Raw genomic sequence first — 17096 nt, 5'->3', positions numbered from 1 at the left:
TTGTTTTCTATGGGGGAATCGTGCACGAGCACGTTTTTGAGGCTGGCCGCGTCCGTAAGCAACTCTGGTATCGAGAGTTGCAGTTGCGTTAAAAATGCTCTATGCTCCTTTTTTGGAGCCTAACGCAGCCATTCTGTGGACTCTCAATACCAGAGTTATTTTAAAGGTGCGGCCAGAAAAAAGCCAGCGTTAGCTACGCGGGTCGTTACCGAAAAAACTCTAAATCTAGCCGTAATTTAATTATAGTGTAGTGTTAGGTGTAATTGTAACTTAGGTTAGGGTTTGTTTTACAGGTAAATTTGTATTTATTTTAGCTAGGTAGTTATTAAGTAGTTAATAACTATTTAATAACTATTGTACCTAGTTAAAATAAATACAAACTTGCCTGTAAAATAAAAATAAACCCTAAGCTAGATACAATGTAACTATTAGTTATATTGTAGCTAGCTTAGGGTTTATTTTATAGGTAAGTATTTAGTTTTAAATAGGAATAATGTAGTTAATGATAGTAAATTTATTTAGAAGTATTTAAATTATATTTAAGTTAGGGGGGTGTTAGGGTTAGGGTTAGACTTAGGTTTAGGGGTTAATAACTTTAGTATAGTGGCGGCGATGTTGGCAGCGGCAGATTAGGGGTTAATACATTTAATATAGTTGCGACGATGTTGGGGGGGCAGATTATGGGTTAATTACTATAATGTAGGTGTCGGCGATGTTGGGGGCGGCAGATTAGGGGTTAATAAGTGTAAGATTAGGGGTGTTTAGACTCGGGTTCATGTTAGGGTGTTAGGTGCAGATATAAAATGTATTTCCTCATAGGAAACAATGGGGCTGCATTAGGAGCTGAACGATGCTTTTTTGCAGGTGTTAGGTTCTTTTTCAGCCGAATCTGCCCCATTGTTTCCTATGGGGAAATCGTGCACAAGCACGTTTAGCCAGCTTACCGCTACTGTAAGCAACGCTGGTATTGAGGTGAGATGTGGAGCTAAATTTTGCTCTCCGCTCACTTTTTAGAGGCTAACGCCAGGTTGAATAAAACCTGTAATACCAGCGTTGTTTGTAGGTGAGCAGTGAGCTGGAACTTAAAGTTAGCACCGCACACCATTACCGACAAAACTCGTAATCTAGCTGGTAGTTAGTTAATAATAGTAAGTTTAATTTAGCTCTATTTTAATTATGTTAAAGTTAGGGGGTGTTAGGGTTAGAGTTATGTTAGGGTTAGGTTTAGGGGTTAATACCTTTATTTAGTGGCAGCGATGTTGGGGAGCGGAGGAATAGGGGTTAATAACTTTAATATAGTGTGGGCAATGTTGGGGTGTAGCGGAATAGGGGTTGATAACTTTAGTATAGTGGCGGCGATATCGGGAGCGGCAGATTAGGGGTTAATAGGTTTATTTAGGTGGCGGCGATATCGGGGGAGGCAGATTAGGGGATAATAACTGTAGGTAGGTGGCGGCGATGTTGGGGGCAGAAGATTAGGGGTGTTAAGATGTGGGGTTTATGTTAGGGTGTTAGGTTTAAACATATCTTTATTTTTCTCCATAGACATCAATGGGGCTGCGTTACGGAGCTTTTCATTCCGCGATCGCAGGTGTAAGACTTTTTTCTGACCCGCTCTCCCCATTGATGTCTATGGGGAAAGCGTGCACGAGCACGTCAAAACAGCGATTGTATTTTGTGCGGTATGGAGCTTAAAAAACCCATATCGCACGCACAAGCCGGCTGTTTCAAAACTTGTAATGGCAGCGCTATAGAGGGTTAAATAACGCAACTTTTGTTGCGTTCTTTAATTTCCCTATAGCGCTCATAACTCGTAATCTTGCTGATAGACATTATGAAAATAAAAACAAAATCTTATGTCACCAATACCTGAGAATGGAACAAAATATTGGTTCTAATTTCAAATTTTAATTGGAATTTCTATGGAAAAAAAATTCAGTTGCAATTCCAAGTAGGTTTTAAAAAACTAAAAAAAAAATAACCAATTAGAAGTTAAAATACTGATAAACTAATTCTTAATTCTTAATTATTGTGTCATATTTTAAATGTTTTACCTTTCTAGCTCAGTTGTCTAAAGAATCCTGACTTGAATGCACTTTTCTTTTCCTTACAGATTGATGGGTTACTATCCAACCTTCCACTGACCCTCAGCAATGGGCATTTGTCCATTTTCCGTTCTGGCCGCCACTGTATAATTCAGTCCAGGGATGGAATTCGAGTAACTTTTGACTGGGATGCACGTGTTGCTGTCACTGTGCCCTCTTCCTATTACGGATTAGTTTGTGGCCTCTGCGGCAACTTCAACAATAACCCATTAGATGATTTCACTGGCCAGGACGGTAGTCTTATTAATGACATTATTGAGTTTGGACAGAGCTGGAAAGTAGGTGTTGTGCCAGGGTGCCGAGAAGTCCCAGAAAAACTGTGCCCTGACTTGGCATCTCTGGAGAAAGAACAAAAGAAAAGCAAAGAAGAGTGTGGCATATTATTGGACAAGAAGGGTCCTTTCAGAGATTGCCATGCTGTCATCTCACCTGAAGATTACTTTGAAGACTGTATTTATGATCTCTGTGCTTATGGCAAACGTGGGGACATTCCCTGTCGCCTTATATCAGCATATACTTCTACTTGCCAGGAAGCTGGCGCTACTGTATATGAATGGAGATCTGACACATTCTGCAGTGAGTACAATCCGTCAAGCCTTGCATATTATAGTCCAGACTACCTCTACCCAGTCCTCAAATATTTATTTCCTAAATCATGTCTAAAAGATTTTCCAGTTCTTGTGCTAAAAACAAGGGTTATTTCACTGTACGTACAAAAAATATATTTTTGGCATTTACAAAGAATATTTTTAATATTATGCATTAACATTTTTCACAATGAAAAGACCAGCAAATACAGTAGATTTGCATAACTACTAGTGCATAATAGAAAGACAATGCAGTAAAGTCTGAATTTCAAATGAATAGTACGTGTTTTTTCTGATACATTTCAAAGTTACTTCTATTTCCCTTCCCTCTGTATCACGTGACAGCCATCAGCCAATCACAATATACATGTTATATGTAAATATTGGGAAATCTTGCACATGCTCAGTACTAGTGCCTCAGAATGTGTGCATATAAATAGAATAAGCACATTTCGATAATGGAAGTAAATTGGAAAGTTGTTTAAAACTGCTGCTCTTTCTGAATTATGTAAGTTTAATTTTGACTTAAGTGTCCCTTTAAGTTTGTGCAGATGTTTTTAAACATCATTATGCTATAACCGAAAACTGCTAAATTCCTTTTACAAAATCTAATACTTTGGTAAATTACTTTGTTCAAAGTCAGTTTGCTGTAGTTGTTTCATCTATAAGACAGTGTTTACAGAAGGTCTTAAATGTATTGAAACTGAATTCTGTATAAGGTTACTTATTCTGATTCCAAACATGACTAAACATCTTAACTGTCTCTCACTAAAATTTCAACTTTCCACCACTGCAGCACTGCTCCTCTGAATATGACTTCACTCTACTTATTGGGCTTTAAGGCTTAAAGGGACAGTCTAGTCAAAACTAAACTTTCATGACTCAGATAGGGCATTTCATTTTTAAACAACTTTCCAATTTACTTGTATCATCAATTTTTATTTATTCTCTTGGTATTCTTAGTTGAAAGCTAAACCTAGGTAGGTTCATATGCTAATTTCTTAGCCCTTGAAGGCCACCTCTTATCTGAATGCATTTTGTCATTTTTTTACACAACTAGGGGGCACTAGTTTATGTGTGCCATATAGATAACATTGTGCTCACGTCTGTGGAGTTACCTAGGAGTCAGCACTGAATGGCTAAAATGTAGGCAAGTCTTTCATAAGAACTGAAATAAGGGGGCAGTTTGCAGAGGCTTAGATACAAGGTAATCACAGAGGTAAAAAGTACATTAATATAACTGTGTTGGTTATGCAAAACTTGGGAATGGGTAATAAAGGGATTATCTATCTTTTCAAACAATAACAATTCTGGTGTAGACTGTTCCTTTAAAGATACCAAGAGAATAAAGCACATTTGAAGGTTGTTTAAAATTGTATACTCTATCTGAATCATGAAAGAAACATTTTGGGTTTGATGTCCCTTTACTTTATCTATATGAATGAATGCTTTCTGCTCTGCTCTCAGAAGAAACTAACAATGTTTTCACTACCTGTTTTGCAGATCTCACCTGTCTAATCAATAGCCACTATGACTTATGTTCAAGTGGTTGTCCTTCCACTTGTCTGTCACTGACCACTTCCACAAGCTGTGATGCTCTTTGTAAGGAAGGCTGTGCCTGTGATACTGGTTTTGTTCTCAGTGCTGGCCAATGTGTTCCCATGTATGAATGTGGCTGCTCCTTCAATGGGCAATACTACAAAGCTGGAGCAGTCTTCTACCCTACAGACACCTGTGACCAGAGATGTTCTTGCAACATTGGAGGTTCTGTCGCATGTTCCGCTTTCTCTTGTGGGCCCTATGAAGAATGTCGTGTGGAAAAAGGCGTACAAAGCTGTCACCCAGTTGGCTCTGCTCTATGCTCAGCAATGGGAGAATCAAGCTTTATGACATTTGATGGTTTGACATATGACTTTTATGGGAACTGCTCATATACTTTAGCGAAGTCTTGCATCTCTCCATCATACAACCTGAATCCATTTGCTGTCAAAATAAGAAACCAAAAAGCTGGGGCTATTGTTTCATCCATTAAGAAAACAATTACTGTAGAAGTCTATAATTTTACCTTAAATATTCTTCAAGACTCAGAAACTAAAATATTGGTAAGTGCATCAATTCCCAAAATGTTGTGCACTGTATTGATATAACAAATTGAAATACATTTATATTTACTACTATTTGTTTATTAGGGAATTTTATTGTAATGTATTATTGTTATGATGTATTATTTGTACATTTTTACAAAGGCACCTGTTGCCTTCAAGCTTTATTGCATAAAAATCCACTTTGGAACAACATTATTATTTAAAGATGTGTTAGCTTCTTGGGTCACTAAATGGAGAATGTTTTTATGTAATACATTTTACAATGTCTGTATATATACTATACAGTATATATACTTTCGTGGCTGGACTTTTAGCCGACGGACATTTGGCAGACGGACATTTGGCCGACGGACATTTGGCCGACGGACATTTGGCCGAAACACAAGTGTCTGTCAGATAACAGTCCGACCACGAGATAGATAGATTTGATAGATAGATACATAGATTAGATAGATAGATAGATAGATCAATAGATGCAATAGATACATTTGCTAGATATGATAGATAGATAGATAGATTTGATAGATAAATAGATAGATTTGATAGATAGATAATTTCCCAGACAGAGAATTACAAAACGTGCGGTCTGGGACCCATGGTAAGGTTCCCAGAGGCAGTTGCGGCGCCCGAGGCTCTGATTAGAACAGAGCACTCTGGAACGTATCTGCCCTCGGCCGAAATCGGAACATTCTTTAGCTTTCTGTATGTCGGCCAAATGTCCGTCTGCCAAATGTCCGTCTGCCAAATGTCCTTCTGCATTTTGTCAGAGCACCTATACTTTTATAGAACACCCTGTTCAATCTAAGAATAACAGAGAGATAGTATCTCATAAAAAAATGTAATTAAAGTTACTTAAATGGGTGCTTATACTTCAATATAAAGAGCAAAATTCCAGGGAGCGCGGCTTGGTGCATCTTGCTTCCCCCTCCAGACTCCCACAATGCATGCTCCAGACTTCGAAAGCTTTACCCTTCAACATGCTATAAAGCAATTTTCTTGATCAGTGTAGGAGCTAATTTATTTCTGTCCCTAACTGTCCACAGCCTATAAGATAAGATAAAACCTACTTAACATGCTTTTCACAGGGTGTGTTACTGGATCTAAAATCAATAAATGATTTGCTAACTGAATTTAATTGATAAGCAGATCTTTTACAATGCAGTATTTAATTACTGATGCATAAATAAAATGTTTAACCACTTTTCTTTATTAATACAACATTAATCTTCTATTATTTAAACAGGTGGATGGAGTAATATACAATGCTCCTTTTGACCTTTTGTCAGGTAAAATTAGCGTGACACTTCAAAGCCTTGGTATATCTATTAGTACCGACTTTGGATTGATCATAAACTCTGACTTGACTGTTCGGGTAACTGTTCCGGGCAACTATCACAATCAGATGTGTGGTCTTTGTGGGAATTACAATGACAACCCTGAAGATGACCTCAACATTACCGATGGCAACATCCCTGCATTTGCAAACTTATGGAAGGACCAGGATTCAGCAGAGCTCTGTAGTAGCAGTGAAAGTTGCATCGGAGAGGGCTGTCCAACCTGTGCGAAGAAAAAAGCAGAGGCCTTGGCAAAGGAGGCATTCTGTGGAATACTTACATCACCTCATCGTCCATTTGCTTCTTGTCACTCTTCAGTTGACCCATCTGGGTATCTCAGCAATTGCGTAACCTCCCTGTGTTCTGGAAGTGGAGACTTGTGTGTCATCCTTCAAAGCTATGTCACAGTTTGCCAGGAAGCTGGTATCACAATCACATCATGGAGGACACCAAGTTTCTGCCGTGAGTATAGAAAAAAAAATGCAATGATTTGTTTAAAAAGGAATTATAAGAACTCCTGCTCTAAAATATTTTTTTTTAGTCTTGAAATTGCCAGTCTTATTTTTCATGTTTATATTAAAATGTACATATGGAGTAGTAAATATTTAAACATATGTATAACTAAAAGTCTTACAAATAGCGACTCACTGAATAGAGCTTGGTTAATGGGATATGAAACCCAAACATTTTCTTTTATGATTCAGCTAGAACAATCAATTTAAAACTAATTTCTCATTTACTTCTATTATTAAATTGTCTTTGTTCTCTTGGTATCTTTTGTTGGAAATCAGGGATGTAAGCTTAGGTGCATGCACTTGTCTCTAGTACTATATGGTAACAGTTTTGAAAGAATGTTTTCCATTAGCAAGCGCACTAGAGGGCAGCACTATTACCTGTCATGTAGTGCTACAGATACTACCTAGGTATCTCTTCAACAAAGAATTATTAATAATAATAATTTTATAATAGAAGTAAATTTGATTATTTATTTTTTTAAATTGTGTGCTCTGTCTAAATCACAAAAGAACATTTTTGGGTTTCATATCCCTTTAAGGTTGCAGTTATGTTGTTCAAATTGTAGAGTGAATATTACCTTTGACATTTCTTCTGCCACTGAAAGGTTTCTAGAGAATGAATATTAACATTTGAATATTACATTGAAATATTGATTTACGTAGACATACACTGAAGTGTTTGAAAATCACCCTTTGAATGTTGATATATGGCTATTCAAACAGCACATTCAATACTCAATTGTTCTGTTTCACAAATGAATGTTTCATTCAATATTAAAATGTTACACTTTTAATATTTGTTTTGCAAAACTAGAAATGTTCAGCAAACATTTGACATTCACTTAAAGAAATGCAGCCAATATGTTCTATTTTTAACAAATGCCAGGAAAGATTTACTCATTACTTACACTGCGATAGTGCAAATATTCTATTTTAAGAATTCCCATTTTTCTTCCCTATAGCATTAACTTGCCAAGAACACAGCCATTTTGAATCCTGTGCTGATCTCTGTTCTACAAGTTGCTCTTCTCTCTATGACACTGCCATCTGCCCAACGACTTGCTCGGAAGGATGTCAATGTGACACTGGTTTTCTGTTTCAAAATGGAGCCTGCGTTCCCCCTAACCAATGTGGCTGCTACCAAAACATGAAATTCTATATGGTAAAACTTGTCACCTGATGACTTATGAAAATGATCCTGCTTTATATTAATTGTATATTTATAGTTGAAAATATCTGTGTCCATTTTATTTAAAAGGACATTAAAATATATTGGAAAACTAAAAGATAATTAACAAATCACATCCCTGCAACCAAGCATTTCCCAAATGTATATCTAATCATTAAACAAACAGATCCACACTAATTTATAATCTGCTATATGTACCAAAATATAACTATATATTTATATAGACACATTCATATCCTTATAGACCCACAGGGGCATATTTATCAAGCTCGTATAGAGCTTGGTGCCCCGTGTTTCTGGCGAGTCTTCAGGCTCACCAGAAACACAAGTTAGGAAGCAGCGGTCTAAAGTCTGCTGCTCCATAACCTGTTCGCCTACTCTGAGGCGGCAGACAGACATCGCCGGAAATCAACCCGTTCCAATTCGATCGGGTTGATTAACACCCCCTACTAGTGGCCGATTGGCCGTGAATCTGCAGGGGACGGTATTGCACCAGCAGTTCACAAGAACTGCTGGTGCAATGATAAATGCAGAGAGCGTATTCTTTCGGCATTTATCGATGTGCAGTAGACATTATCCGCAATATCGGATCATGTCCGCTCGCACCTTCTTAAATAGGCCCCATTCTTAAATAGACCCCATAGTCTATAGATAATGAGAGGTAGCCTACTGCATTTTAAGTTATTGTACAAGTACATACTGTTGACTTCTGTTTGACCATAATATTCATACATAAGCTGCCTATCATCCTCATTACTACTGGCAAGCAGCAACATAAATAATCCCCCCGAAGAGAACGCGTGGTTAGAGAGACTATGAAGAGTAAACACTAGAGCATGAGAAAAAATCAATAATAATCTGAGCTCAGGAATTTCTGGGAGGAACTGGAACAGGCACCCACAGACACATGCATAATACACAATTCATATACATTGTAATGTTGTTATGTTTATTTTATGGATGAGTTACATTTTGAGTCTTAATATCTCTTTAATCTTACAATAATATTTATTTTTTTAAATGCACATTTCAGAGTCTATAACCAGTGATAGTTATATTTATTTTATGGGGTTGATTCTATTCCAGTTGAAAAATGTACCACAGATTCCATCTGCAAAATCTCCCATAGATTTTAATGGATTTTCTTTAAAAAGAAATCAGTTTACAAAGCCATCAGATGAATTATAATTAGTTTACCCATTGCGTGATACTGTAACAAGAGCTGCCTTAGTACTTAGGGAAGTGTAGAAAGGTTTTATTAAAGTATCCTACTGATTCCCACCTTGTGTTTCCTTCCAGCCTAATGAAACTGTCATATCAGATGGCTGTAGTCAACAATGTACATGCAAAGCCAATCAGTTGTTGGTCTGTGAGCCCTACGGTTGTGCTGCTAGTGAATTGTGCACGTACCTTTCGGGATCTGTTGGATGCATAAATCCTGGTAAGATGAGTATATAATCCCTGTGATGACTCAATATAGTTCTTCATTTATAGCATTGATAGAACAACAATATTTTATGGCCGTACAATAGTATAGACTATAAAAACAAATAAACTTCTGATTATTATTATTTAAAAATGCCTTATTTATAAACATATTCCATAGCATTATACAATGTTTCAATAAATAAATTGTAGGAACATCACTAATTACAAATCCACATACAGACTAAGTAAGGACACACTTAATATATGGTATTGCACAGTTTAGAGAACATGTTCATATTAATATTATTGTTTATTTATTTGTAAAGCCCCACTGTGTTTCTCAGAATACATGGCCATTCGGGTTTATAGTAGAAAACAACGGTAATCCTGTATTTTATTTATGTTACCAGGAAGTGTAATATAAAGTATTATTCTTTATATAGGAACAAGTGAATGCTGGTATAGTGGTGTGCCATACAGGGGGCAGAGCTAAAGACCCCCACAAATTGGTCTTTCCCAGGGCCCTGCACACACTAAGGGTGGCCTTGGTTTTAACAATGCAAAGTAACATGGAGGTTATTGGAGGGTTGAGAATCCTGCTTCGACGAGCTTACAGTCTGTTATAGTACTCTCAATGGGGTCCATTTATCATTGTGCGGACGGACATGATCCGCTATAGTGAACCATGTTCGCCGCACATCGATAAATGCCGACAGCGTACGCTCTCAGCATTTATCATTGCACCAGCAGTTCTTGTGAACTGCTGGTTCAATACCACCCCCTGCAGATCGCTAGCAGGGGGTGTCAATCAACCCGATCGTATCTGACTGGGTTGATTTCTGTCCGCCACCTTTAGAGTAGGCGGACAGGTTACGGAGCTTGATAAATAGACCCCTGTTAGGCGATATTACATTGTAAATGATTATTGTAGCTATTATTATTATTATTGTTATTATTTTTTAGCAATAAAGCACAGCTTGGTATAACATTACCACAAATATATAAATTCGCATACCTTTTAGGATATGACAAATAACTGTTTACTTTAATTTAGATATATATTTATATATTCAAATTCAAATGGTATAATGAATATTCATGTTGATTAATTGTTTTACCATTCAAGAATGTGTTTGCTAATGAATGTTCTAATGGTATTTGTTAGGGCTAAGGGTACGATGAGCAAAAACTTGCTGACATGGAGAGAAATCTCGCAAAATCTTTGTTTTGTTTTAAAATAAATTCTTGCTGTGCGTGTGTCTCATCGTCACATCCCAAACTTGTGAAATAAACCGTTCTTAAGCTAAAATTTGCCTTTCTAAAATTCTTTGATGGACCTCACAGAACTGCCAAGACTATTTGTATAATCTCACCCGACGACAGAGCGTTAGATCATCATCCCTAAGTGATGTCATTTTACATTTAAATAATAAGTGATAAATTCTCTTTTCTGTATAAGAAGGTTTTCAGGGAAAAGATTTAAAGCTATGAAAACTGGGGGAGAGTCCAAGAGAGCAAGGAAAAAAGATTCACTTAATAGACGCAAAAATCATATCTTATAAGTTGCGCTTTGCTGCTTTATATTATTTCAATATATTTTAAGTATGATGTACAGTACATATTATTTTAGTGTAATGGTTCTTTTTTTCAGATCCATGTAAGTCGATCACCTGTAGAAGCCAAGAATCATGTAAGATTCAAGATGGAAATCCTGTCTGTGTCCCTAACTATGTAGGAACTTGCTGGGAACTGGGAGATAACCATTACAAAACCTTTGATGGTTATGAATTTGACTTTCATGGCACCTGCACTTATGTCCTGGCTAAATATGTGGGAAATGACAATAATCTGGTACCTTTTCACATTGAAGAGAAAAATGAGAACAGATGGAGTAAATCAAAGTCCTTTGTCCAGATCCTTACTGTTTTTGTGTATGACTACAAGATTTCCATTAGTAAAGGAGAATTTGGCAAAATCAGGGTAAGTTCTTCCTACAATGACATTTTTGTTGCTGTACAATACACAGATTTGTTTTAGTTAACATTAACAAACATTTTTTTAAATATTGCTGCCTTATAGTGCTCAAGACACGTGCACGATCTTGAGCCTACCTAGATATGCTCTACAACAAAGGATACCTAGAGAATGAAGTACATTTCATATAGAAGTAAACTGGAACGTGTGACACAACTTTCCAATTTACTTCTATTATTTAATTTGCTTCCATCTATTGTTATCCTTTGTTAAAGGGTTTAGCTGCGTGAGTTTAGAAGCTGTAAAGTGCCTGGGTGCTAGCTTCTGATTGGTGGCTGCATATATATACACCGAATGTGATTGGCTCACCCATGTGTTCAGTTAGAAACTAGTAGTGCATTGCTGTTCCTTCAACAAATGATACCAAGAGAATGAAGGAAATTTGATAATAGAAGCAAACTGGAAAGTTGTTTAAAATTGTCTGTTCTACCTAAATCATGAAAGACAAATTTTGGGTTTCATGTCCCTTTAATAATAATTTACTTAACATAATAATAATGTAAAAAATATTTTAAACAAGTAGAACAATTTTCTTTTTATAATAATGCACATTTTTTTCCCAAACATGAGCCATTTAAGTCAAAAAGCAAAAGAGGAAGCTGTTTATAGACTCATATACTGTTAAAGGGACACTGAACTCAAATTTTTTCTTTCGTCATTCAGATAGAGCAGCAATTTTAAGCAACTTTCTAATTTACTCCCATTATCAAATTTTCTTCGTTCTCTTGCTATCTTTATTTGAAAAAGAAGGCATCTAAGCTTTTTTTTTTGGTTCAGACCTCTGGACAGCAATTTTTTATTGGTGGTGAATTTATCCACCAATCAGCAAGGACAACCCAGGTTGTTCACCAAAAATGGGCCGGCATCTAAACTTACATTCTTGCATTTCAAATAAAGATACCAAGAGAATAAAGAAAATTGTATAATAGGAGTAATTCAGAAAGTTGCTTAAAATTTCATGCTCTATCTAAATCACGAAAGAAAAAATTTGGGTTCAGTGTCCCTTTAAGTAGTTAAAATAAGCCTTTTCCTGACATAATGTAAGTGTAGCGTGCAGCACTATCAGAACTAGATATGCTGTTACCACTATTACCTTCCTGTGAATATAAGGACTTCTGGAAGCAAAATAATGATTGTTATACAGCCGCAAAAAAAGACAGTATTAAAATAGTTCATTTTCTGCTGGTCCATTTTACAGAAAGATCATTTTAAAATTATATTTTTCAGTATATTTCTTTATTGTATTATGTGTTTAACCCCCTGAAAATGTATTACATACATAGATAAAGCTGGGCTCATGTGCCACTCCAGATGAAGATACAACTAATGAGCTAATAAGGAGGCGGCATACATGTGTATGAGCCAATCACTGGCCGTTTCCTCATTTAGAGCACAATGAAAGTGTTCTAGGAGTACAACTTTGACTTCATGAATTTCCCTGTTCCCTTTTGCAGTTAAACACATAGTAAAACAGACTTGATTTAAATATAAAATGCTGTAACATAAAATGGTATTTATTTTTACACTAGAATACAAATAAACCATCTTGTATTCATTTATGCTAAATACTGTATACAGTGACTACAATTTGTCATATTTTGCCATTGTGTTTGCTTTGGTCCTGTCTCATGAATCCTCAGTGTCTGACATCTTGAGCCATTTATTATTTCTGCTTCTTTTTTCATTTTAGATAAATGATGAAATCACCAATATTCCTGTAATTTTATTGGGCGGCAAAATCTCAGTAAGCCTCAGTGGTCCTAGTGCTGTGTTGAGCACCGATTTTGGCCTTCAGGTAGCTTATGAGAATGACTCTAATGTGGTAATCACCATCCCTAGCAGCTACTATGGAGAAACCGGTGGCTTGTGTGGAAATTTTAATCAAAATTCTGGAGATGAAATGACCATAGAAAACGAACCAGTGGGCTCAATAACAGAGTGGGCAATGATTTGGAAAGTAAAAGATCAAGACGCATTTTGCTTTGATATCTGTCATGGAAATTGTCCAAAATGTGATGAGACCAAGAGGACTCTTTATGAAAGCAAACAATACTGTGGTCTTCTTGACAAAACTGTTGATGGACCTTTCAAAGAGTGTTATGGCATAATCAGCCCCGAGAGATTCTTCGATAACTGCATGTACGATGTTTGCAATAATAATGGAGAAAAACAGTATCTGTGCCAGGCATTGCAATCCTATGCCGCAATGTGCCAGAAGGAAGGGGTTAATGCAACCAGCTGGAGAATAGAATCTGGATGCTGTAAGTATAATGTGAAATTATTATGAGGATTATGATGAGTTCTATATATATAGGAATAGATATACATGTATAGGTATATATGGATAGATATAGAAATATGTATTTCAAATAAGAATAACATGAAGAACATTGAAATGTAAAATATTTGAGGTAAATACAAAATAAAACACATTATTAAATATTATTATAGAATGATTATTTAGATTATTTAGACACACACACACATATATATATATATACTGGTATTTATGTAGTGTTTGGTGCAACTTTTATTTTATCCCTAACCCTTTACACAAGGTTTTCTGTCGCACTAACCCGGTGCACTCTAAATTTGATTGCTCTCAAGCGAACGCTTTTCTTTCAACTTGTAATACGCTGGCACCCGTGACATTCTTATACTGCTTACGTGCAAAAGTTATCCCCCCACTTGTAATCTAGCCCCTACAAATAATTATAAGACAAAATATCAGGACAAAAAACTTTATAATAAAAAGTAATTGTACCATATAGGTTGCATCATATACTAGCATCCAACTTAAATAATAATTATAATAATAATCATCTATTATGTATTTCTTTATTGCTTTTTCTCTAGTACCCCAGTGTCCTGAGAATAGTCACTATGAGGCTTGTGGCAGTGCTTGCCCTCCTACCTGCTCTGACAGGACATCTCCAGAAAGATGCACCCAACCTTGTAAAGAAACTTGCCAGTGCAATGATGGGTACATTCTAAGTGGTGATAAATGCGTTCCTGTTGAAAACTGTGGATGCAGCTACAATGGTCGTTATTATCAACCCAACCAAGAGTTTTGGTCTGATGACAATTGCAAAGTGCGCTGCAAGTGTGATGCCAATTTTGGAATTGTGATGTGCAAAGAGTCAAGCTGCGGAACTGGTGAAATATGTAAAGTGTCTAATGGTATTAAAGGGTGCTACCCAGTAAATTACTCCATCTGTGTAGCCTCTGGTGACCCACACTACACCACTTTTGATGGCAGGAAATTTGACTTCATGGGTTCTTGTGTTTACCAGTTTGTTGGTGTTTGCTCCAATGATACCTCTCTCGAGAAATTCATGGTTAAAATTCAGAATGAACATCGTGAAAATAAAGTCAGGTCTTTCACTAAGGAGATAACCTTGGAGGTGTACGACCAGATTATTACATTAAGAAGAGAGAATCCACAGCAGGTCTTGGTAGGTTTCTTGTGATGCTTTACTGAATATATTTGTTTAGCAAATAAAATAAACAAGAATACCAGACAAATATGCAATGTCATATTCTATTCCAGCCACCAATATATATTCATCATTATTCCTTTGTTAATAGATCTATAATTCACAGGTGGTGTCTAAGGGTATGTGGGGTCCTCAGTGGCTTCAGCAGTGTAAAATGTCTTTGTTTTACCTCTGGATCATGAAATAATGTTTTCAAAATATAGATTGTCAAGAATGAATCACTGATTTGAGAAATACATCAATGCAAAATAAATATTTAAAATGGTGAATTTTTATGTTTTATGGATTAAGACCAATTAGGAATAAAGGGGCCGATTTATTAAAGGGACATGAAATCCAATTTGTTTTCTTTCATGATTCTGATAGAGAATATCATTTTACACAACTTTCTAATTTACTTCTATTATCTAATTTGTTTCATTCTCTTGGTATCATTTGTTGAAGGAGCAGCAATCCACTTATGGTTTCTAACTGAACACATGGGTGAGCCAATCACAATCGATATATATATGCAGCCACCAATCAACAGCTAGAGCCTAGGTTCTCTGCTGCTCCAGAGCTTTCCTAGATACACCTTTCAGGAATGTATAACAAGAGAAGGAAGCAAATTAAATAATATAAATACATTGGAAAGTTGTTTAAAATTGTATTCTCTATCTGAATCATGAAATAAAATGTTTGCGTTTCATGTCCTTTTAAGCAGTCAACCTGCTTATTCCGAGCAAGCCTTCAGGTTCGCCAGAATCAGGAATTAAGAAGCAGCAGTTATAAGACCGCTGCTCCTTAACTCACCTGACACCTCTGAGGCGGCGGACAGCAATCATCGTAATCAGATACGATCGTGATGATTGACACCTCTGATAGTGTCCGCTAATGTGCAGGGGGCGGTATTGCACAAACATTTCACGAGAAATGCTTGTGCAATGATAAATGCTGACAGCGTATGCTATAAGCATTTGTCAATGTGCGTCAGACATGATCCACTACAGCGGATCATGTCCGCCCGCACAATGATAAATCGGCCCCCAAGTGTAAATGGCTAAGTATATGTGGGCTTATACACAGCTCTAAGCAATTAGTGGTATATAGCTGTGTTCAGAAATCTGCATCATTTTGTGCATATACAATATTATACATTTCCTTCTAGTTTTAATACAAGCTAAAGTATATTTGTATGCCCCCTTTAAGCATAGTTACATAAAGATATTTCAGAAAGTAAACATGGCCATTTCTTTCTATGCAAGGAAGACTGGGAAGCAAAAAAAACAGCACAGTATTCTATAACATTGGATTATTTTAGCTTTCCTTTAGAATGTCCCTTTATTTTGAAATTGTTTGTATGGTCTCTATTTGTTTTTATTGATAAAAATGTCATATTCCTTGCTTAAACTATCGGTACTAGGAATTTATTTCACATTATGCAGTTCCATAGTGACCCTATCTTTCTGATTTTAGGTTAATGGAGTTCCCATGAAGTTTCCCTTTTCCTACGAATCCAATAAAATCAAGGCCTTTGTTAGAGGGGAACACGCCTTTGTCAGAACCAATTTTGATGTTACAATGAATTTTAACTGGGACAATTATGCTCGGGTGATGCTGCCCAGTAAATATACTGGTGCTGTCTGTGGTCTTTGTGGTAACTACAATCAAGATCCAGAGGATGACGTTGCACCAAAAAACATTAAAGAAGATGTTGAGTTTGCCAACACATGGAAGGTTGGAGAATGTATTTACGATTGAGACGTCCCTATTGCAGTAAAAAGTAAACACTGACATAAAAGAGCATAGAATATTCTTGTTCAAAATTAACTGACAAAACAACTATCTTTATGATGCCTTCAATTACAAATGACATCTAGAAAAGAAGGAAAGAAAGAATTAATGTTTTTTACTGCAAAATGCAGATGATAAAGATAATAAACCTCAATAAAAAAAAGGGGGGTTCTGTGGATTTTTATAAAAGTGCTATTGGTAATGTGTAATAATAGACAATGTGATATACCCTGATTTAGCTCAATAAATATAATTATAAGTAATAATAAGTGTCAACAAGTCTCAATACTTTAGATGTTTCTTGCAAAATTGATAGATTACACCACAGCTCATAAATATTAACAAACTTATGTGTCAACATCACTTGAGCAAATCAATAACGCTTTTGTTTTTTTCTCATATTACAAGTCTATGTTATTTTTTAGAGTTGGAGCAATAGTCTAAAGTGCGTTAACATCTGCACATCAGATAACGTGGGTACACATTAAAGGGACATGAAACCCAAAAGTTTTCTTTTGTAAATCAGTTA

At 36.2% G+C, this 17096-nt stretch overlaps 1 protein-coding gene across 1 annotated transcript in view; it reads left to right on the top strand.

The window, feature by feature from the left end:
• The window catches only part of LOC128638271 (IgGFc-binding protein-like), a 72695-nt gene extending 55859 nt beyond the window's left edge, over positions 1 to 16836 (top strand). Inside the window, exons 8-16 of the mRNA XM_053690137.1 lie at positions 2114 to 2681; positions 4196 to 4794; positions 6041 to 6593; positions 7609 to 7808; positions 9135 to 9276; positions 10915 to 11243; positions 12988 to 13558; positions 14154 to 14752; positions 16250 to 16836. Coding sequence (XP_053546112.1) covers positions 2114 to 2681; positions 4196 to 4794; positions 6041 to 6593; positions 7609 to 7808; positions 9135 to 9276; positions 10915 to 11243; positions 12988 to 13558; positions 14154 to 14752; positions 16250 to 16534 — 3846 coding nt within the window. The 3' untranslated portion in view covers positions 16535 to 16836. The remainder of the gene's footprint in view (positions 1 to 2113; positions 2682 to 4195; positions 4795 to 6040; positions 6594 to 7608; positions 7809 to 9134; positions 9277 to 10914; positions 11244 to 12987; positions 13559 to 14153; positions 14753 to 16249) is intronic.
• The last annotated feature ends 260 nt before the right edge of the window (positions 16837 to 17096 follow it).

This window comes from Bombina bombina, chromosome 8 (assembly GCF_027579735.1).
Source record: "Bombina bombina isolate aBomBom1 chromosome 8, aBomBom1.pri, whole genome shotgun sequence".
Lineage (NCBI taxonomy): Eukaryota > Metazoa > Chordata > Amphibia > Anura > Bombinatoridae > Bombina > Bombina bombina.
This window is presented reverse-complemented; position numbering and strand designations above follow the sequence as displayed.